We start from the raw sequence: 24,243 nt of genomic DNA, 5'->3' as shown, positions 1-24,243 counted from the left end.
TACTTATTCAGACTGTGATGAAGTTACTACAAGAAATATAAAAAAAGATAAGATAAAAAATACAAGAATTATATTAAACTATTAGAGAGTGTCCAAAGGAGGGCAACAAGGATGGTGAAGGGTCTTTAAGGGAAGCTGTGTGAGGAGTGACTGAGATCACTTGGATTGTTCAGCCTGGGAAAGAGGAGGCTGAGGGGAGACCTCACTGCAGCTACAACTTCCTTGTGAGGAGAAGAGGAGGGGCAGGCACTGATCTCTTCACTCTTGTGACCAGTGACAGGAGCTGAGGGAATGGTCTGAAGCTGTGTCAGGTCAGGTTTAGGCTGGATGTTAAAAAACGGTTCTTCACCCAGAGGATGGTTGGGCACAGCTGCCCATGGAAGTGGTCACAGCACCAGCCTGGCAGAGTTCCAGTGGCATTTGGACAATGCTCTCAGGCACAGGGTGGGATTCTTGGAGCTGTCCTGTGCAGGGCCAGGAGCTGGACTCAATGATCCTTGTGGGTTCCTTCCAACTCAGCATGTTCTGTGGTTCTGTGATTCTGTGATTTTTAGGAAGAAAGGTAAAGGAAGTTATGTTGGCATAAGGAAGTCCTTTCCACTTTTCCTTCGGGCATTGTATCTTGTTTAAACTTTGATCTTACTTTTAAATTTTGGAATTTTCTAGAGGAAATAATTTGTTCTGAATAACCACAGTTTTTAAAACATGGATCTATGATTTAACCTCCAGATCTCTTCTTCTATGTCAATCCAAGTGTATAAGTTGTCACATTGGTCAGAGTCAAAAAAGATTGTATATATTCCAGCAGTATGTTGTTGAATGTCTAAATCTTGCTTAATTTGTTAACAACCTAATCCCCAGCACATACTGGAGTGCTATATATAGAGCAAGTATTCTTAATGTTCAATTCTCTCTCTCTCTTAAATTCTTAATCTGGCATCACCAGCATGGTGAACACTTGAAATGTGGGGTGTTTTAAAAATCTGACAGGGCTTGCTGGCCCCTAGAATCAGCTCATCCTTTTTTCTGCCTTTATTGGTGGCATTGCCTTGAAATCTGTAGAGAACGGATCTATAAAATCTGTGTGGTGGGTTATTTAGTCAGCTATTTATATCCATATTTATTAAACTTGTATCTACTTTCCAAGCCTTCAGGCATTTTTACATCTTTGAAATAATAATCAACATAAGTTACTGCCATAGTGGCAGGCACTCTCTGTTCAAGTAATCACCAATTGTTGCTACAAGAAGGCAGAATGCTGTCATAACAAGTATTTTAAAACCCTAAGGAACATTTTTATTAACCATTAATGCAATGTAAGGCTCTGTTAGAATATGATATGCTCAGTTGTTTGAAGACCCAGGAATTTTGAAAGATAGCTGAAACAGAAACATGCTCTAAATGCTTAGCATGTAAATCTTAAGCAAGATTAATAAGTTAATTACTGGCAACAATAAGATATCTGCCAGTTTCAGAGAAAGAAAGAATACATGAAACACAAGAATACATAAAAAAAACAAAGACCAAGAATACATAAAAAATTTAAGGTTTCTATTTTAGCTGCTCTTCATGTAACTTTTCTGGAACCAAAACCTATTCCAAGTTACTAGATTTGCAGGACAAGAAACTTGATCTGTCTTGATTGAGCTGAGATGTCTTTATATGGGCTGTAATTACTGCTGTTGGTCGTGGGATTAACAAATAATAAGGAGCATTTCTTTTCTCAGGCAAGATATTTTGTCTGTTTAGGATAAGGGACATCAGTGCTTACTACATTTGAAAAGGAAACCTATAGTATATTATATTTTTCACAAGTGTTTGTGAACTGAGCTAACCTGTTACCATCAAAAGCCTTTCATATAAAATGATGTAGTTGTGAAAGGCATTCATTTCTGGTTTGACTCTCCAGTGTGCATAGCAGACACCAGACGTGATCAAGAACTTGCAGATGTGAAATTGATAACTAATTGTATTTGATACCATAATTAGTATGTGTTACTGTTAATAGTTATAATAAAAATAATGGATCAGATTAAACAAGGAAGTTGACAGAATGAATTCCTGAGACAACAGTAAAGGAGAGAAAAATTCTCAGTTACTTTCAACAAATGCAAGACGTTTGGGACCTTGATCTAACTTCAAGTAATATTTAGTCTTAAATCATTGAGAAATAGGTTAGAGAACAGAAAGAAGTTGAAAAAAGTTGAAAGCATTCAATGTGAAAGAGAGAAAACTATATTGAGCACAGAGAAGTCCCTGTTGCTAAACACTGAGTGCTCTATTGGTCTAGAGAGCACAGCCGACGTTCTTGGGATTTTCAGTTCTCTTGAGTTATCTAAGCAAGCTCAAAGAAATGTTCTTTTTTTACCCTCCATGTATATCTTTCATAAAGTAGATGACATTTTGTAGCATGATACACTGAATCTGCTAGGTTTATTTCCTCAGACTGTTTAAAGTAATGCATTTTTCTCAGACATGTCACAAGCAATCCTGTCAAAATCTGCCTGAGTGGATTTATTTTAAATCATGAATACTTGTGCTATATATAGCAAATGTTCAAGAACCTTGAAGAAAAAGAAGGTCATGGCCTTCTGAGTACTCACAACTCCACAACTAAATATGAGTCTTGAAATGTTTGTTTTGGGCAGTTTCACACATATGGGGTCACACCACTTGTTGGTTTATCTGATTGCTATCTCTCAATCTTAGCAGCCTGACTTCTCTTTTAAAAAATTGCTGTGTTTCTCCCTGCCCCCTTGGAGTCCAGTTATTTTTGGTTTCTCTTTGCCATCTCATTCTTAGTTCTGGTGACAACTGTTAATTTTGCTCTTAAATATTTTGCCCTTCTGCTTTTATGCTTTTTTTATTGTACAGTTGTTTATTCAACACCATGAGCATCTTGGTAGGGAGGGTGAAGAAGGAAGTTCATATAAATAAATAATTGCAGTTAAATGCAGAGGTCTGCCTAGCAACAAAATGCAGTGGAATATGTCTCTCCTGCTAGAAGGTGGGCCTTTTCTTTGATAAATCAGTGAAATGTTTGGAGGACTCCCCCTGTGCTCAGGAAGGAGTGGAACATTTGAAGAAAGCCTCCTTCTGCTGTTTTGTTATCTGTTAATGAATGCATTTTGTGGACCGTGCAAGTGAACTGTGCCAGGAATGCAAATAAAGAATCTTCTTTGGGAAGGCTGCTATTTCTAATGCCTTATTTTTGCAGCTGCAGTACAGGAGGGAGCCAGCAGGTTGGTTATAGGTATTTTTGGATGGTGTCTCTCAAAGGAGGAGACCAAAGATGCTTGAATAGTTTAGCCATTAGCAGGGAACATATTTCCTCATACACCTTCAATTTTAATTATGGCAAGTCTTTTAAGCACTCCACCTGCCATTGGGTAAGTATTGCAATCACAGGTTGCAGTGCTCAGTTTTGGTGCCCTGAGGTCAAGTGAGGCACCCTGTACATGGGAGGGCTGTGAGCTCAGTCAGGGGCACAGACAGCAGCACGCCTGCTTTGCTTGCTTAGGAATGTCCTGGAGAGAGAAGGATTTGTGCTCGTCATCTGCCTAGTTTTTCTGCATGGGAAAACCTCTTCCTTCACCAGGGCTGCAGACTTGAACTCTTTCTTCAAGTAGACCATGCAATCTTCACTTTCTTACCAAGTACAGGTGATAAAACCCCCAGCCCATGGACAGCATTTTAATTCAATATTCCCCTTGTTAATGTTTTCCTTCTGGATGTGACACTTGGGTCTTGTTCACCTCTCTGGCTCAGAAGACACAAACTTGTACCACCTTGAAGAAAGTTTTACTGATTTGTCTCTAGGATGCCATAGCATGGGAGGTGTTCAGCCTCTTGTGCTGAGACTGTTCCGTTTCACATTGCTCCATTAAGCAGCAGTAAATGGGTATAAGCACAAGTATTAATTCAACTACAGAGCAGTAGGAAAGGTGTTGTACCCTTAGATTACATATTGGTTAAAATGGGGTGATCTGGCTTTGTAACTGCTTCAGGGAATGGTTAAGTTATTTTTAGGTATGAGCAGAAAGTGGCATATGGGCCTCAACTGTTGGCACTGAGAAAACGTAGCTTGAATTTGGTTGTTCTCCAGGTTAAATCATTCACTGTCAAGAGCTTTCCTCAGAAACCTGCTAATTGTTGCACTGCAGACAGGTGTGTTGTTTTATCTCATCCCACCGAATTTACAAAATAAAAAAAAAAATTGTTCCTCTGATGTTTTTTTCCTTATTCAAAATGTACATGTTTGAAATAAATGGCAGTTACAATCACATTAAACTAACCCTAAGTTACAGAGGGAGCATAATTCAGCAAAACAAACTAGAAGTCCTAGGGTTGTTCTGAGTGTCTGAGCTCAAATCTTTAGGTCCTGAAAAGATTTGGATATCACGTGAGGAAAATTTATCAGGTTTTTAATGATAACTGAAAAAGACATTAAATATCAACTATATGCTTGTCTAATGCAACCTTATATCTCAAATGTTTTTGTGGTGTCTCTTGCTTTTGGAAAAAGAAATTGTCCATATCAAACAATTTAGAATTTGTTCAATAAGTGCACTTGGTAATGCAGTTTTCTGGAAAACCTGAATGTATGCAAAGGCTAGAAAATGCAATATGAAAATGAAATATTTGGATATGTGCCCATTATTCCTAAGGGATTTTACTGGTGCTGCTTGTTCAGGTCCTGAGGAGCTATACATATGGTGGAGGTGTCATATGAAGCTTTGTTTCCAAGAGGAGGAGAATTTACTACCCTTAGTTTCTCCCAGTTAATAATGTCACATTGTGCACCCTGATTTCTCTCTTTCCTGCATCATTGTACTTCAGACTTGTGATCAACTGTGCAGTGACCTCTACAGACTCCTTTAAGTTTTTTGAGTCTACACTCAACTTCCTGAAAATCTGCTTCAAGATTCATCTCTCCTACTTTCCCCTTCCATGCAGTGTTTTTCCAAGGGGAGATTTCTGTTCTGAGTTGTTCTGTTTAGTTGGTTGCCACCTACACGTGTTGAAGCTTTTGAAGACTGCTCTTTCAGAGTCGAGTATGTTGTTCTCAAACTCTTAAAGAAATATTCTTCTGAGGTCTGTAATGAATAGTTCTTCTCAGGCTCCTCTCAGTCCATCCAGCTGTGGTGCTGATATATTGCTTGAGATTGCTCCATCACAGCTTGTAGGCCTAATCTTCACCTCAGTGCTTTCCATTTTAGGACTTTTTAATTTTTCTTCTGTAATGAAAATGTCACCTGTCCATTAAGAACATGGCCCTCAATGTGCTGATGGCTCTATTACTTTCTATACCATCTTATTTCTGTGTTTCTGCATTTTTCACAAGTTGCCTAAAGTCCATGAAGTATAACTTTTGTCCTAGGTCCATTTCATTCCAAATCAGTTCAATTTTCTAAAGTTCTTTTCTTCCTTTGAGACACCCAGCTCAAAATAGCAAAAAAAGTTAAATTAGGCTAAATAGTTCTGAATGTTTTTCCAGCTTGTTCTCTTCTCTAGTAAATCAGAGTTGATGGATGGGCTTTACATGGTCTGACAGGTTAGTGGGTGCTGCCTCCACTTGAGAAAGAGGGAGTACTGAAAACTCTGAGTAAAACTTTGGAGTGGTTATTTGCAGTGCAGGGATTTTAAAATTATTATTATTATTATTATTACTTTTTTTAAAAAATTAATTTTAACTCTGGACATCACATTTAACCATAGGCTCCCTTTAGCCTGTGGAGGGAAGCAGGCACCTCTGGAGGACAGAACTCAGGCCCTGTAGAAGGATGATGTGGTTTGGCCTCTGCCTACAGTGCTCCCCACTGAATACAGAGGGAGCTTGGGCTGTCTTGGAATTTAGTGATTCACTTGTCTTCCCTGGCTCAGGTGTGTAGAACATCTGCTCCAGATTCCTAGTCCCAGCAGAAATAGCTGGATTATAATATCAAACCACCTTAGTTGAATGTGGTGAGGAGAGTGAATCCAGAGAGTAAGACTTTCTCACATGCTGTGTGAAGGAGTTTTTTATGGCTCATGGAGATACCCTGTGAATTGTTCTGCAGTAAAGCAGCTTTCAGGGCTGCTAAGGATTGCAGGAGACTGATACTGATCTGTGTTGCTTTTCATAAAGCAGAAAACATTGGCACAGATACACTCAAATTATGCTATTTTGGCATCCATGGGCTTTAAAATCAGTGTGCATGAAAAGTAACTAACTTTTGAAAGGGAATAATCATTATACAGGCAAAAAAGAAATCACAACAAATGCACCAAATCTATTTCTGTATTTAAGTGTTTGTTTTCTGTATGTTTTCAGATATTTATACAAGCATGTGAATAATTTTATGATGTTCTTTAAAAAAATCACCTGCATATGTGCATATGTGACTAAAAGAAAATGACAGAAGAACCTGATCATCTTGAATACAGAAATTTATTTTGCTAAATTTTAATTTCTCAGTTATAATAATTTTTCGATATCTGCTCAACACTCTGTAAATATTTTTTATACATAGATTTCTATTAAACATTTTTTTCTCTTCTGACTAGACCAAAAAAGTATGAGCACTCCAGCCCTCTTAGCCAAGCAAACTGTCCAAACAATTCTTTTGGAAGGTAAAAATGTTCATATCCATGTGATTTAAGAACTATGAGAATGTCTTCCTTCTGGGAAGTGTTTCATTCCTATTTCCATAGTTTCTACTGTGGAGTGAATTTTGAGTTTGCAGATGTAGCTGGCTTCTTCTGGACTTCATTAATTACCCATAGTGAATTAATTATGTTAATAACATAATTTGCTTGATATGATTAGTGTAGATTGAAGATTAATGTAGATCATGCCAGCGGAGTATGTCACTCATTTTTGCAATTCATCCAATTACTGGTAGCTTCAGTTTACCTACAGCAGATTTATCAGACAGACATCCAGCCTTCGTTAGGGAACATTAGGAGCTGGAGTGTTCCCAGCACTTCTTCTGGAGGCTGGTCACGCTGTGGTCTCTGGCTTGTGCCCGCTGCTGTTGTTGCTTCAGGTGCATAAGCTGAAAATGAAAAGTCAATAGTTCCAGCAGAGATGTCTGCAGTAAACTAATCAGCCCCGGCTGGATTGAGATGTCCGGCTGGTATTTTAGTGGAGAGAGTTTTTCTAAATTGCTTGTTGTCAAAATAAATACCAACAAAAATTATCCTGAGGAGGATAGCAGACAGTTCTGTCCTGCTCTTTGCTGTGGTTTAGCAAGGTATTTCAAAGTCCTGGTCTGTCCCCATTACCTTTTCCAAATAACCATCTTAATAGTTGATGTCAATAAAATTCCTACCTTGACTCATGAACCTGCCAACATGTAGTTCAGGGAGAGCATGTGCAGCAAGGAAGGAGGTATTTCTGAAGAACCTAAACCATCAGGTAGCTTTTTTCCCCAAAGTTTGTGTTAAATGCTCTCTGGCTTTGTTAGGTTAAGACAAGGAGATAAGTATTTTTGGAACTCTAAATACTGCATCTTTTCTTTTCCCCAGGTTGGAGTCACTATTTGGAAACACTCAACACCCCCCCCCCCCCCAACCTTATACTGTATATTTGTAGGGATTTCAGCTTTAGTGTAACAAGGTATAAAAGTCTTTGTGAGTCTCTTTTATGACCTGCATCTTGCATTAAGTATACTTGACAAATTGCTCTGAATAATTTAATCTATTATGTCTTGATTTAGCTGCAGCTCTTGCAAGATTTATTTTAATATAGACTACCATTATGTTTTTAAAGGATTCCTTTTTCCTAAAGTCACAGATGTGGTCTTAAAATTAATTGTTAGATTTTCCTTGGTTTTAATAAAATAATGAAAATACATATCCTTAAAACTATTATTAAAATGTGTCAGTGGTTAGGCAAATGAATGGGCTGAAGAGATGTCAGGGGTTTTTCATTAGAGATGGTTCAGTTTATTAAAATGTTTCTCTTTCTACTTCTTTGGTTGCCGCGTTTCTTTTAAGAAAAGAGGACCATAATGCTCCCAGTAAGTAAGTTTAGGGGGTTTTTTCACATATGAAGTAGATAAACTAGGACATTCAGTTGACTGTTGTGATTTACCCAAGTGGCGTGTCACATGGAAGAAAATGTATCTGAGCAAATGAAAGAAGCAATTGGATGATAAAAGTTAACTGGCAGAAGAAGCAAGTATTTTAGAAGATATTTTCACTTTGCAGCTTCCTTTGAATTTCTACTTTTAAATTTTGCATCAGCATGAACAATTTTTGGTGTGCCTATACATTGCTGAGATAAAACATCCTGATGAAATTATTTCTATTAATTTTGAATTATGTTTTTTGAATGTAATGCAAACTATGAAAATAGAAGTTTTGAATGATTAAGTAGCCCAGCTTCTCCTCTGTATTTCACTTGTGCTTCTCGTCTCAGCCTTAGTGTGCATGAGCCTGGAGCCCTGAATGCCCCATCTGCTCATCTCTGCTTTTAGTTGCTGCTGGCAGATCACATTTAATAATCTTCACTTAAAACCTGACCATTTGCTTGATCAGGAAACCCACTTTCATGTATCTTTCAGTATTTAACTGGAAAGTAATTGAATACCTTTTCATAGAAGTTTAGAAACATCAAGTGAAAGAGTGCAGAGCATCAGTGCCCTTAGCATACACTGCTCTTAGCACTCTTTCTGAAGTCAGATATTTTTTAAATATTTGGGTAGTTGCCTTTCAGTGATGTCAATAGCTCCAACTCTCCTACTAGCCCCTAAGCATCTCTAAAGTCAGACCAATTACTCTGACTTTAAATTTGTACTTTCAGGCTGTGGTTGGTGACCTGTGTGGGTCAGGAAAATCATTTTGCTCTGTACACAATTAGCTAGGTAGATCTGGTAGGCTTTAAATTTTCAAACTCAACAGTTATTGTTGTTTTTGAAGAATCTTGTTTAATCTTCTTTAAACACATTTTAAACTTTCTGAGGCTGTGACTTGATTTCAGTGGAAACTTCAGACATCCAGCCAAGTCCACATCTGGCCAGTTCAAGTGTGTGAATTACTGAGATGAGCCAACTCTCAGGTCCTCAGTCCTGACTTCTGAGGCTGCTCAGGCTGCTTTTAGGGTAACTGTATTAAACACTGCGAGGTTGTCAGCAAACATATATATGAGGGATAGTCATCTACCAAAGACACAGAAATAGCTGGCACATCAAAGCAGATGGGTAAGAAGGTGACTTGAGCCAACCAAGCTTAGCTACTTTTTGGACTCCCTAAAAAGTATTTATGCTTCTTTTGATTTATAGTACTGGTGAGTTAGAAGTACATTTGAGTGAGAACAGGGAAAGCATGGTGTGCAATGCAGACTTTATTTTCTCTTCTGCCTTACATGGGACATTATTAAAACCAATAGATTTTTTTTTCAGCCTGGATTTTTCAGTGTTAGGTAATTTGTTCATTGTGCTACACTTAGGCATGGTCTTGGTGGAACTTCTGAGCCTCAGACCTTATCCCTGTCTTGTACTGCTTCTGCAGAAGCATCCAGTAACCAGCAGTGGTCAGGAAGACACCTTTCTTGGACAAACATTTGCCCCTAAGCTACTGGGCTTTCCACCTCCAGCACCTCTGTGCCTATAGCCCCTTAGACTGGGAGACCCCATACTTCCCAAGTGATCATATTTTACCTGTTCATCACCACTCCCTGGGCCAGGACCATTGAAATCTCTCCTTGTATTTGAGAAGTTTGCAGCTGAAGTTAAATAGTTTATTCTATTACACTGAAAAGCTAAGCATGATCTCTGTGTTTGGAAATAGATGCAGAGAGCGTACATGATAATCCAGTGTTTCAAGGTAATTTCTGTTTCTCCTCAGTTCCTCAGAGGGTTCCCACAGCAGTCTAGGGTAGAGTTCTAGTCCTCTTGGTAATACTTGTTTTTACGCTTTGTTTTTCCCCAAAGAGGATGTAGACCTGGTGTGCTCTCTTTCTCTGTATCTCTTTTCTCCTCTGGTTTGTGAATTGACACTTGGAGTACCCTTCAACCCTTAGCATTTATAATCAGTTCAGCCAGGGCATCAGTTGATGTCTCTCATCAGCTAATGAATTGTTTTGTGACAAAATTTTATCCTTTATTAGGAAAAAGTCTTGGATTGCTCTTCTCTACTGTGTGGGCCTTGTTGGGCATAAACATTTATTTGTTGTGATCAGATCTGTCTACAGACTGCAAGCATGTCTCTTTCAAAGCCTTTGTGGATTACATGTTAATTTTTTATTATTTGATTTTAGAATGCTATTCATTAGGCCAAAGGAAATAGGTACAGTGAAGCTGGATCATTAATAAGGCTTAAGCAAAGGCTAGAATTTATGGTGAATAAGTGCATATTCAAGCCATGCATTCAAGTAATTTATAAATAAATATTTCCAGAGCTGGTAGGATCTGTGGCATATAACTTTTTCTCTTTTAATTGGAGGAAATACATGACAACATCTTGGAAATCACATGGATGTTTATATTTCTCAAAATAACCTATTCAGGGTGTCTTGTCAATAATTAATTGAGATCTCCCTTATGAACACAGGAAGGAAAAAAAAGGCAGAAAATAATTGAAGATATATCTGTAAAAGACATAGTAAGTCTTTTGTAAAACCAGAATGATGTTGAAGGTTCTGTTTGCTTAATCTCCTGTCAAATCTCTCAGGGGGCTAAATGAGCCCCACTGTAAAATATGCATTCTGTAAAGAACATTAGAGATCTCTTGTTGCTGCCTGATGGAGATGAATCCAAAGTGTAATAAAACCTAGTGCTAGCAGAGCATTCTGATGAATGAAGTTCTAGAGTCTGCCCTTTTATTTTACACTGGTGCTGGTGGTCATGTGCTTATACTGGGTCATGGTCTTCCAAAAGACTTTACAGGCAAAACATGTCTTTGCTGAAACACAGACAGGGGTTTAATATGTATTAATAGATATTATACAATAGGCAATGAAAGAAACACCAATATCTACAGTTGAAAATATAGTGGGAGGGAAAGGAGGATTTCAGTAGGCAGAATTTCAAGCTGGACTTTTTGTGGGTGATGAGGAAAAGTTTGTCTTCTTTCATGAAGAAACCCAGAACTTAAATGGCTGCAAGGATTTTTCTTGTGACATGCATCTTATCTGAAATGCATTGCCTCCAGAAACAAAGTGCTTTCAATGCTGTGTACTGGGAGGTTGATTCAGTTCCACTTCAGAGGCAGGAATAAAACCTACAGAGTAGTTACTGTGGTTTTGTGCAGCAAGTGTGTGCTTTACAGAGGCATTTGAGCTAATGATCCATGCAGCTCTGCTTTAAAATGGTGAGATTTGCAAGGATAGCAGGGTTTGATGGTACTGTGTGCTCAGAGGCCTATTATAGTAAGATATAATGTCTTAAAAAGCACACGTGGTTTAAAAAAATGGGATGGAAATGGAAGGAAATGTTCTTACATGATTAGGCTAAGTATATATTCACTGTTATCATACCTCTAAGATGCTGTGTGTAGCTGCACTGGAAATGTTTGTGGCTGGCCCAGGGCTGGGTAAGGAGCTGTGCCTTCGCTAATATTGAAGCAGATGATCTGGGCTGTGACTCATGTTTCCAGCAGTGGTGCCCAGAGTGTGCACAGGCTCATGAATGCCTTCACTCATCCCATCTGTTGAGATGGCACTCTGCCCACAGAGAGGGGATTGGGCCCTTTCCTAGGAAGTGTAGTGCCAGACTGTTATGAGTTTGGATGGCAAGCTTATCTAACATTGCAAACAGCATCTCTGCTGCAGGAAATCCCTTCTCAATGTTAGCACTGAGGCATTAATAGGTGACTTGATTTACCCTGGAGGATATTTGATGTGTTGGAAGGAACTAGTGAAAGATGGCAGAAGGAGGAAGGCTGCCCATCCCTGAGCACGGCAGGACACTGAGAGGAAGTGTCTGAAGGCTTGTTGCATGGCAGAATTGCCTAGAGACAGCCCTAGACAGCTGTTGCAGTCAGGCAAGGACAGATGGTGTTGGGCAGTGGAACAGATCATATGGATCTCTTCACAGTATCTCCTAGATGCTTGTTAATGGAATTAGCCCAAAAGGCATTATCTGTGTCTTGTCCTGCATTGAACTGTGCAGAGTACTTGCAGAAAATTCTGAAGTTCAATTTAAAAAAGGAGAGAGTTTCCTGTAAAGTTCTTTGGTTTAAGTGAGCACAATTTTAAGATGAATTTGATTATTTGCAAATGAGAAAAAAAATTACTTTTGCATCATTTTTGTCTAAAGTGGGTTACTTGCACCTCAGATCCATCAGCAGATGATGCTGGTACTCAAATTTTAAACTCCGAGTTTCATTTCCATCGATATAACGTGGATAACATCTCTGACCACAGCACTAGGAACTAGATTAAAGGTCCTTTCCAACCTAAACCTTAGTATGGTTCTACAACCAAGGGCAAAAAAAAGAAGAGTTGAAAAATTTTGAACACTTGGGGGTTTTTGGAGTTAAGGTCCTGCTCAATTTTTTCCTGTTTAGTTTTAGGATTTTTAGCACTGGCAATACATGTATTTTTTAATCTCTTTGGCTTCTGGTTTGTTGAGGCATTATAGTGTTGCCTATTTCCTTTCAACATGAAGTATAGAAATTTGATGATTGTAGAGGAAGATGAGTTTTTGATCTATTCGTATGACTTCTGTGGCTTAAGAATTGAAGTAAAAAGTACTTGTCTTAAATACATTACAAAATTGTTACAGCTGGCTATAAAGTGCTTGGCTTAGTCCTCCTAATACGGATTATTAATTGACATATAGTGAAGCAAATTCCCTAAAAGAAATACTGTAGTGCCTTTCTAGTCAATGGAAATGTGTACTTAAAGCCTTTAGGCCAAGCTCCTGTCCAAGTAGCTGAAGCTGAACTTTCTCAAAGTATTTGTTTTTATCCCTGGGTTATCTATGGAACTTGCATTAGTAGGCCTGATTTACTAGACCTCCTAAAACAGCATAGGAAGAAATTATATGTTTGATTTAGGCAGACTGAATCCCAGTCACTGTACTTTGGGGAAGTGCACAGTATTAAAGTGTTTTTGCCTGGATCTGGTGCCATGGTGAAGGGCAGAATTAACCATCTTTTAATGTGCACAGTAAAGTTAACCTGAAAGACAAAGGAGCATTTTGCGATGCACAGTTTTGCTCACTATTATGTAATATGCTCACTATGTAATAAAGGTTGGGTTTGTTGGTTTTTTTTTAAAGAATCTTTTTAAATGCTGTTTATCTTCTAAGAAGCAATGGCACTGAGCCTATAAAACTCATTAATTCCCTTTTTTATTTTTGTGTGGACAAACTCTGTTATGTCTTTGAATGTTCAATTGTTCTGTGTTCATTCTCTTTGCACTTTTACTTTCCTGCTTGTCCCAACAAGGAAAATTTGCTGTAATGTGTGAGGTGCTTTTATTGACCTCAGCTGTTGTCTTTGGAGTGTGTGTGTGTGTGTGTCTGTTCATCGTGTCAGATGAATAACTGAGCTGGCTGATCGCTGTGTCAGCAGGCTAAGCCCCTCTTCCGTGTCCGTAATTCCCCAGCTCTAAGCACACTTGACAGTTAGCTGGTGACCTTAGGAAGTCTCTTCATCTCTGACTCCACAAGTGGTAGCGTGACTGCTGGAACAATGTTTTGGCAAGGATAGTAATAGCTTAAACCACACTGAGTTTAAAAGCAAACATCCAAACGCATTTATCCAAATGACAAAGACGAGTCACAGTTCAGGAAGTCTCACGCACAGCTGCAGTAACTGGGACATGAGCAGCCACTGTCTGGCTTATCCTCTTCTGATTTCCAAATAGTTTTCCCCAGATCTCTTTGTTTAAGTAGCAGAAACTGATGTCTAGTATTTAAGTGGGTGCCAGGAGCTGGCAAAACTACTGCGGATAACACATTACTTTATGTACAGTAAAGATGTTTTATTCCATCCATCAGCAAAACCTCCCAGCATTTTTAAGAAGATCGTGGTCTGTTGCATTGTAAATGCAAAAAGAGAAAATGAAATATTGTCAGATTTTTGGTGGGCAGGGTAGTCTTATAGAACTGAGGGATTCCCTTGTTCTGCTGAGAGCAGCCTGGATGTGTGGGTGAATCTGGTGCTCATCCTAAGCTCCTCACTTGCAGCTCAGCAACCTTTTGCTGCACATTTGTCATTGGAAGAAGACTTAGCTCTGGGGATAACAGTAAGGAATGGGGGCTTTGATTAGGTAGAAGAGGCTGATACAAAACAAACCCAAGACTTCTCTGTGTTATGTTCCTCCTTTTTTTGGTTTCGTTTGGTTTTGTTGTTGGTTTTTTTGGTTTTTTTGGTTGGTTGGTTAGTTGTTTTTTATTTTCTTTTTTTTTTTGGTTTATTTTGTTGGGGGTTTTTTTCTGGATTTTTTTTTCTTTTTTTTTTTTTTTTTTTGCTAGGGAGAGTGAGGGTTGGAGTGCAGCAGTCATACTTTGGACCAGGTTCTTTGCAAGAATTGTATTCCACTTGCATTGGAAAATTGAGCAAGGCTTCCAAGGCACGCTTTCTGTAGCCCATTGGCTCCAATCCATTAAAGATTTTTCCTTTTAAAAATTGTGCCTCTAAAATTCATGGTGCTTATAAGAGATGTAATTCTGGCAAGAGAGGGAGAGGGAAGTCACCTGAACATCCTGGTGAGCCCTCATGGGAATGGGAATGACACATGCTTAGAATAGCCTTCTGCAATGCCTAAGAAGAAAGCAAAATGTAAATATAGTAATTCTGGCTCTTCAAAGCCTGGATCCATGACAGACCACGTGCAAGAATAGGTAGAAAGGGACACTGGCCTTTGTGAAGGCACTGTTACAATTCTCCATCATATAAACACAGGAAGATCCAAAAGAGACTCAAGCTTGGATGAAGTCTTAGATCTGCAGTATCCTTCACTACTGGGTGAAGGAGCAGTTAAAATGTGTCTATTTCAAATGGGAAAATGACAACAGTTTCTCCAGCAGAGCCTTGCCTCTGCAGCCTTCACAGCGAGCTGTGACGCCAGCTCACACCAGGCTGCATTTGAAGTGGTGGTTTCTTGGTTGATATCCAGCCAAATGCCTCAGCTGCTCATACAAATGATTCAATGCAAATCAATGAGATTTTCTAGACACATGCAGTTAATGTTTCAACAAGCAGCAGCAGATGAAATTGCTGTGTCAGATTGCATGGCAAAGAGAGCTGTTGCCCTTGTTCAGAAAATTCTATGCCTGGAGAGTTTTCAGACCTTCCCATTTCAATTATCTGAAAAAATCTGCTTTCAAATCAACTTTGAAATGTTCAGAGTCTCTGTATGCCAGTCTTTTTTTGACATTGATTTTCTTGTTTGGAAGAATCAAAGATGAAACATGGTGTTTTCTACCCCCCAGCAAACCTCAGGAGACAAGTTACTGCTATAGACTTTGCTCAGGTTCTGCAACTGTCCTAATATATAAAACTGTATATTAGGATAAGAGGTCATTGCTGCCATTCAGGTCTTTCTGAGAAACTTTTTGCTGGATGCTCTGTTTGCCCAAGCATGGTCATGCATATGTGGATCCATTTTGGTTTTCCAGCTGATTTTCCAAGGGGAAAAGCTGCTGCCTTTCCTCCATGGATGATTTCTCAGAATCCCAGAAAATGTCTACATAGAAGCATGTCAAATCAGGGTAAAGTTTTTCACCCAAAGGATGGTTGGGCAGTGGAACAGGCTCCCCAGGGCAGTGGTTACAGCACTAGCCTGACTGAGTTCAAGAACCATTTGGGCAATATTTCAGGCACACAGTGTGTTTCTTGGGGTGTCCCATGCATCAAGGAGTTGGACTTGATGATCTTTGTGGGTCCCTTATAACTCAGTACATTCTGTGATTCTCTGTCAGTCCAATAACAGTGAAAAAAGCAGATTAAATTTGCAGCACAGTTTGATTCAGCAAATCATATTTTTAAAAGGAATAGTTTGATTCTGCTGTATAAAAAAGCATTCCAGTGAAGCACAGCAGCTTCCATCTCTCTCAGCCCACATCTGCCATTTTTGCCCCCACTCTTCTAAAGAAGTCTATGTCACCCAAAGGATGTAGTCCTGGGCTTTTGGCCAATATCCTGAACTTGAATTCCCACGCAGAAGAGCATTTACTTAGGAAAATAATATGTGGCAGCCAGTAGGCACAATACTATCTCTGCTGCCAGAATGTACTGACTGTAAATGAAGCTGTGACAGATGGCCTGAAATGTTTCAGTGCTTGCTTTCTCTAGACCAGGATTACCTAATTAATTTTTTCTATGGTGCATTGGGTTGCTTTACCAGGTTCTGGTCTGACACATTGAATGCATGGGATCTAAGTTTGCTGGACTAAGCAGGGTCTACATGTGGGGTAGGGGCAGTTTTCCAACAAATCCCTGGGACAGCAGGCTCCTGGTGGGACCAGATGAGTGAGAAGAAATATGGGATCAACCCTCAGGACACCAGGGACAATGTCTGCTGGAATGAGAAGAAATGGACTCCTGATTCAAATTGTGCCTGCGTTTACTGAGCAACCCTCTTTTAGAGAAGAGTAGTGTTTTACTTGATAGTGAAGCTTCTATCTGCACTATACCCACAGAAGTAGCTTTCTTTTACTGCCTATGGAGTGTTGTTTTTGTGCATGGTCCTTGGCAGACAGGGCAAAAGGCTGGTAGGACATTTTTTATTGTGGTTAGAGAAATGCATAGATGAGCAAAAGGGTTATTTTCCTTAAGAAAGTGGGGATGCATAGGGAGATTTGATATAGCTGAGGTGAAGTATATGGGGAAGAAAGAGTTAAATGTGTCATTAAATATTTCATATTTTGGATAGAAAGAGGCCAGTGCAATAATTTTTAGTTTGGCAGGGAAAAATGAGCAGCTATTATTTTGCTAGGTTTATTAGGAGTGACTTTGAAGTGTAACCTAGTAAATACAGCCTATCAAACCAGAATTAAACCAGCTGCATATTACTTGAATTGCTCAAGGAAAAAGTCCTTTTCTGTTCTATCCTCCTCTCTGGGTACATGTTTTCACTCAGTTAAGAAAAGTCAGTGAAATTGCATTTAAAAGTGTTGTCACTTCACAGTCTGTCACAGGGCTTTTGCCAGCTCCCTTCAAAAAGGAGTTGGTGCCCAGAACTGTGCCAGCTGGTCGATCTGATCATCCTGATGCTTTACTAGAAAATCTAAATATACAGCAGTACGAGCTGAAATGTGTCTGCTGTCCTGTTTTGCAACTATTCTGCATTTGAATGAAGAACTACTTTCTCATGAAAGCAGTACTGAAGCTCTCTCTATCTTTCTGTTCTATAGGTTGTCATTTTGTATTTTGAGCCAAGTATATTTCGCTGTGTTCTCCTAAGATGGGTTCGTCTTCTGGGCTTTGCTACTGTTTATGGAACTGTGACACTCAAGCTGCACAGGTATTTCACATATTAATTTCCATCTCTGTGGGAGTATGTGCAATCTGTGTGGGTACTTAGATGGAAGAGCTGCAAATATTATCATAAACAAGTGCCATTTCTGATTTTAAACCCACCGTGTATTTCTCCTCCATTTTCCTGCTCAAATTATATGCTATTAATCTGAGTTGAGAGCTATGGATGCTGACAGGATTTGATGTAAATATATATATGCATTTACTGTTAAATTGTGCAAGAACCCCTTTTCACAGGAGGCGAATGTGTTTTTGTTGAATATAAAAAATACAGAAGCATTCATAGAGTGTTCAAAAGTTTCCCTATGAAGTGTTCATAGAGAGATGCTTTTGGAATGTTTAGACACAGCAATGGTGGGTAAAGCAACAGACTATAGTGTATGTACTTACTGTGTTTTCTTATGGCTCTTATGTCAAGGGCTGTTTTCTTCAGGCAGTCATAGCAGGCAAGCTACACACTCACAAACATCTGTACCTGTCAGCAAAAATATGAGGCAGATTCTGGGTTCCATGGGGTTGGCAGTGCATTCACATGTGACTCAAAGATTTAAGATTTAGAGGCCCAACTTAAATTCCCACTTCTACAGTTCCCTTAAAAATTGAAGCCTTTTCTGTGTATGCTGGATAAAATCCCTCTTTAAACTTTAATGAAAAACATTACTGATACATTCTGTAAGTATCTTTATTCAAGCAAAGAGATAAGCAGTATATTGATACTTGAACATAATAGATGAAGTATGGTCACTTATCTTTTTATCTTAGTTTCATTACTGTGTTGGCATGTTAGATAGAGAAGGTTTGATATTATGCTTGTAAACTGAATGAGAACTAAAAATATCTTGTGTTTCATGATGCATTCTTGACTTGTCACATTTTACGTGGAAACCTCTATTTTCCCATTAAAACAGAGGTCCTTCTTGCAGCTCCCTTTAATTTGGATCCCTGGTTACAAGTGTACACTTAGGCTAGTAAACTGTAATTGTGAAATGCTGTGTCTGGCCACATCTTTGCATTGAAAATGACCAAGAAAATCCCACACCCCCATAGTATTTTCTGGGATGAACAATTTCTGATGCAAAAAGTAAAACAAGTAGAGCAGTAGAGAAGAGGGAGCTGGTGACTTTGCTTGGATGCTTTGTTACCTATAGCTCAGACAGATAAAAAGCCTGAGACTGTGCGTGGCTCATGTTGTCATTGCAGTTCTATCCTAACAGGTTCTTTATATGATTGTACATGATGTGAGGAAGCAGCTATCCTGACAGGACAGTTGATCTTCCATTCCTATTAAGTGAGGATAGGCTGCAAAACTGGGCAGAAAGTCTTCTGCTTTGCCCATTCAGCTGGTGTTACTTGGCAGCTGTGCTGACAGGGTCAGCAAACAAGACAAAATTGAATAAGAAGCCAAGAATGCACTACATCCTCATCCCTGGTCATCACAAAGCAAGGAAGGATAGCAGCAGACTGGACTTTATCAATGGGACAGTAGCCTGAAGGCTGAGGGAAGTGATAATTCTCCTTTACTCAGACCATATCTGCAATGATGTGTCCAGATGTCAGCAAACTTAGATGAGTTCAGTGAAAGGCCATCAAAGGTCAGGGCTTGGAGCACTGGTCCTGCAAAGAGAGGTGGAGATAGCAGGGCTTGTTCAGCATGAAGAAAATGTAGCATTGGAGGGACCTAACATGAGTTATCCAACACCTACAGGGAGGTGAAGCCGGGTTCTTTACAGCAGCGTATAGGCGGAGAACAAAAGGCACTTCACAAATTGAAGTAGGAGATTTCAACTTTATACAATATGGATGAATATCAGGGTCAATGTTATATGAGGAAAGCATTTTCAGTGTCTGGTTGATTAAGCAGTGCAGCTGGCTGCTCATGGGGTTATGAATTTCCATACTTGGAGGTTTTCAAGACCCAACTGGGTAAAGCCCTGAGCAACCAGGTCTGGATTCACTGTTAACCCTGCTGTGAGCATTGGCTGCCCTTCTGAATAATTCTGTATTTCTTTGTGTAACACAAAGAGGGGAAAAAACTATGTAGTATGTTAATCTAGAATTACTTTGTCTAGGAGTATATCTTTTGTTTTCCACCCAGATATCCTGACCATTCCTTTCCTACATTAGTGATATTGTGGTCTTCTTTGGTTTTGAATATCTCAGTCCCAGAGTGTGCCTTGCAAAAGACTGAGTCAAGTTAGATACATATTTTATTATACACATTCAGAGCAGTTATGCTGTTAGGAACAATGTGATGTTAATAGAAATTTGGTAGAAAATTTTGGCAGATCTAATTTAATCCACAGCTCTTACAAAGCTGAGGAATGGCTTATTGCAGACATCACAGATAATCCTGACAAGCACTGGTTCCCTCCTGCAGCTAGGCTGTGTCCTGCCTCAGGGAAGAACCAATTGCCAGAAAGGAACTTGTGATTTTTCTGAGTTAAATGGGAAAACCAATATTGTGTAAAGGTAGCTGTTCATGATAATGAGAAAGTCTAATGCTGTAGCTCTCAACAAATGAGATGCTTTGAGAAGCATTGGAGTGTGAAGGTTAACCAAAGCCAGGCAGGAGTCACTGGACACACCTGGGGTTTTTGTAGCTGTTTAAATTTTCCTGTAGCTCCTCACTTCCCAAGGAGGTCTCAGAGGTTTTGTTAGGGTCAAGCATCAAGGGGAAATCAGAAAAGAAGTCAAAAGCACATGCTTAAGGAAGAGTAAAAGAACAGAGAAGTCATGTACTGATTCATTCTTTGAACACCTGTCACATCCAATTTCTACAGTGCCTCATCCTTAATTGCCTCTTTCTTATTCACTGTGCATTTTTTAAATAACGAGCTGATGTTTGTGGGGGTGGAAGGATAGGGGCATGGAAATGAGCTTAATTTAAGAAATCTAGCTGAAGAGCTATGAACTTAAAATACAATACGTTCCTTAACAATGAATTTTTCAAAATAATTCTCTCAAGAAATATTAATGTTTCAAATTTAACCTTTTGGGTTTAAAGGAGCTGATATTGCACCTTTCAGTATATTTCTGTAACTGAAGACTCTCTGTGTCCTTTTCAAGCCCTGTGTTTTATGAACAGCTTATCTCATTATTTTTAATATTTTGTGAACTTCTGTCACCTTCGTGTCAGGATTAATACAGAATCCTTAATTCTGGACTAAAGCATAAGAAGGAAACAAAGTAACATAAATATAGACAAATGTATGCACTTGTGTCTGTATACATAGGTTTGCTTTCAGATATTTCAGGAAAAGGAAACCCAGGAATGGGGTCTCTAGTTTATGGGAATCTACATTTCTGGTATTAGTAAGAGAAACAAAGGAGACTGGGAAAGTGAGGAGAATGAGAAGGTGTGGGGAAGGTGATGTTTCAGGTATGAGAAACATGACAATGACATAATCCCCACTTTTTTGTAGCAGTGGTGGTGGGAGGGAGTGCTAGTGGGAGAACAAGATGTTAACACTATGATGCAATTCTGCATTTCATCTAAATGCTGTGCTAAGATTATATTGCTGTGCTTTGCCATCTGGTACAGTTGGAGGAAGTAGTGGACCTTCCTACAGGTTTTGGAGGTGGTAAGGAAAGGAGTAGAAAAGCAGTGTGGGTAGTGTGCAGGTGTTTAGAGGCATGTTTTAGTGGGGGACATGGATTTGTGGCTCATTTGGCAGTGTTAGATGTATGGTTGATGATCTTAAGGGTCTTTTCCAGTGTAAACAATCCAATGATTCTGTGGTTCTCTGGATTGTGATTCAATATCTTACTGAAGAGCAGACTCAGGCTAGCAGAGAACCCAAAGAGGATGTCAGTTTGCTTCTTGAAGCATCAGTGGTGAGGGCATGGCATCCTGTTCCAGCCAGGACAGGGTTGAAGTTAGCCAGGGCACAGCCAGGACCCTGGGGTTATTGGATATTGCTTCACCCCATGTGCAGGGGGAACTGAGGGTGGAGAGTGGGTGGCACAAGGGGACAATTCACCTGGGAATCCTTTGCTTGATTTGTAACTCTGGTGTTAGTATTGCTTGTTGTTACTGTTTCTTTTCTTATTTCATTGCTAAATTGTATGTATCCTGTGATCTTTACCTTTTTGTGCTTTCATTTCTTCTCTTCATCCTGCCACAGGGGGAGATGGGGGGGAAGTGAGCAAGCGGCATGTGGTCTGGGGTCTTACACTGAATTTGGGAATGCCATTCCTAACCACAACACATGGCATATATGGCCTCCCCTAGGTCAGCTAGGGCTGAGAAAGAGGATACAGATGGCCTTGTGTAAAAGTGTCTGGTGGGAATGTGGTGTGGAAAGGGGCAGAAGGTACCTTGGCAGTTGGAACATGTACAGCTGGATTGGTGCATGGCCAATATTTCACAGGTCATGGGGCCAGTAGGTGACACTTCCACAGTACCAATACACCACTACCCAGTGGTTCCATGAAATGGGACACTAGGGATGAAGCACTGCAGAGAGAAGTTTTGTCTGGGAGAAGTGGTTATTGTGTAACTCAGCTTAAATTGGCAAGCAAAGTGAGATGAGCATGGTCTGTAGTGTTGAACCACCCTCATTTTTTGAAATGAGTTAGGCCCTCGATTCTTGGTTGGTTAAGCACTCAAAAAAAGTGGAGGATTTACTTCCTATTGAATTATCCTTTTTTCTTGTGGAAGATGAGAGTGAAATGCCTTTAGGCAGATGCATTCACTGTTGGATTTTGCCACTGGACGTGGTCCATAGTGATTTCTGTAGTTGTTATCTCACATGAAACAAAAGGAGGAAAAGTTGTTTTCAAGGCAGATGTTACTGTTGCAGAAATGGAGTGTACAGAGTGCTGGTCTGATACTGCCTTGTTGAATTGCCATTGCTTGGGTTTTTACTGCTTTAACTTGACTCAGGATTTCAGTGTATTTGCAATACAGGAAAAGAAATGGTTTTCCTCAAGCTGTAGAGGTTTTTACACTGTAGGGGCTTTCTATAACTATTCCAGCCATTTGTCTGTCTCTTCCCTAGAAGTGGCATGTTTTGGCATCTGATGTATTATGAAATGAGTCCTATAAAGCTTTGTGACAAACAGTTTTAGGGTAGAAACCAGACCTTATTCATGCTCCCACAGAGCAAAGGCTGAAATCCACAGCACCAGCAGGTCCCTCTTTGCCTGGTCTGCCCTGGGTGGTCGGTGGGCACACTGTGCTGGTGGCTCACAAACTGTGCTGGTGGCTCACAAACTGTGCTGGTGGCTCACAAACTGTGCCTCAGGCCTGGCTGCTGGAGAAAATAGCAAAGAAATGATGACTTTAGGGGCTGGTTACAGAGTGAAAAGCTGGGGGATGAAGGTTAGGGAGAGAAGAAGCTGGGCTTGCTGAAAAAGTGTCTGCTCATACAGTAGGAGTTCGTAAGGAATGAAGTTTCACTAATTAGACCAGTCATGGAAAAATCTGTTTCCTTGTTTGCATGCCTTAACCTAATTAATTAATTTCATGAGTATAATTCGTGCCTCATGCCTGCTGCAAACCTTTGCTACTTTGTTTACTTGTTTTTATGGTATACAACAAAACAGAGCTTTAGACAGTAAACTCCGTATAGCACTCTTGCATGGTGCACATTCAAGATGAAATTCTTATTGTTGCAGTTCTTCTAGATTAAATGAGTCATATTGTTGTGCTGTGGTTTTTTTTCTCAATAAAACCTACATTATTAAAATCCTATTTCCCTCTTTTGTATCCCTGCCATTCTCAAGCAATAACTAGCCTTAACTACACAGTATAATGGTTCAGTTTCATATTTATGAATAAAATATCTACTTTCTTATGTATAAACTAGGAAAATGTAGCACAGCTGTTAAAAAACATAGTGTAGAATTAATCTTGATGGAGTACCATGTATAAGTGGGACTAATAAACATTATCTTAAAGCAAGAAAATCATCAGCATATAATGTATTTAAGATTAATAGGGCACTGGGATCCTGGAAAATATTCTCATCCATATTCCTATTAATATTTAATTTGTATAAATTGTTGTAGATACAGCTGTACAGTTCCATGGGCTGGTGTTTTAATCACCTTAATGTAGCAAACATTCTGCTATATCATAGCAGACTGAGTTTGGCTAGGAAAGTTGAAAGAGAAGATAAAGAAATTATCTGGTGTTTTAATATTCAATTACATTGTTACCATGATTAGAAAAAAACCAGCAGTGTGTTGGAAGGCACTTTGTAATGATCCACAGGTATCACAAGACCTCTCAGATGTCTTTTGATGGCATGCCAGAGCACCCTGGCAGATATTGTGAGAAAGGACTGGTTTTGCACATCAGGTTAACGTGATAGCAGAAGGGCTTCAGAGCTGGAACTGGAATTTGTCCTTTCCAAGGATATCCAAGTCCAGGACCCCCTCAGGTAGCAAAACTTTGTGCTGTGAGGCAATACCTTCCAGGTAGATGTGCATTTGTGCATACGTTGGCAATGCCTGCAATAATAGCTCTACAGACTGGTTTTTCTCACTGCATGGGAAGGATGGAATTGGTCAGTGGACCAAGGTATCTCTGCTGAGTGGGATTATTGCATAAAAGGAAAACCAGGCATTGCACTACAATACTTGAGTTACAGCTATTTGTGGAGGAGAGGGATGAGGGTGTGAAGGATGTGACTCACAGACAGGCTGATCACAGTGGAAGCAGAGATTTGCAGATCACATCCACTGATTGTCAGTGAAGAACCATGACTGGAGAGGAGGCTTCTGGTGGGCTACTGTGAAGGATGAGGAGTAAGCCTGATACTATTTAGCATTTTCAGTTGCAATGAACAACCAAGAACAAAATGATTACTCACAAAATTTGTG

General features: G+C 39.5%; 1 protein-coding gene across 1 annotated transcript in view; it reads left to right on the top strand.

Moving 5' to 3' along the window:
* GPR158 (G protein-coupled receptor 158) overlaps nucleotides 1-24,243 on the top strand; it is a 188,005-nt gene that overhangs the window by 117,162 nt on the left and 46,600 nt on the right. The window contains exon 6 of the mRNA XM_054640621.2: nucleotides 17,292-17,401. Within this exon, the coding sequence (XP_054496596.1) occupies nucleotides 17,292-17,401 (110 nt within the window). The remainder of the gene's footprint in view (nucleotides 1-17,291; nucleotides 17,402-24,243) is intronic.

Source organism: Agelaius phoeniceus, chromosome 1, assembly GCF_051311805.1.
Source record: "Agelaius phoeniceus isolate bAgePho1 chromosome 1, bAgePho1.hap1, whole genome shotgun sequence".
NCBI classification, from domain to species: domain Eukaryota; kingdom Metazoa; phylum Chordata; class Aves; order Passeriformes; family Icteridae; genus Agelaius; species Agelaius phoeniceus.
Note: the sequence above shows the minus strand (reverse complement) of the source record. Positions and strands in the feature narration are given on the sequence as shown.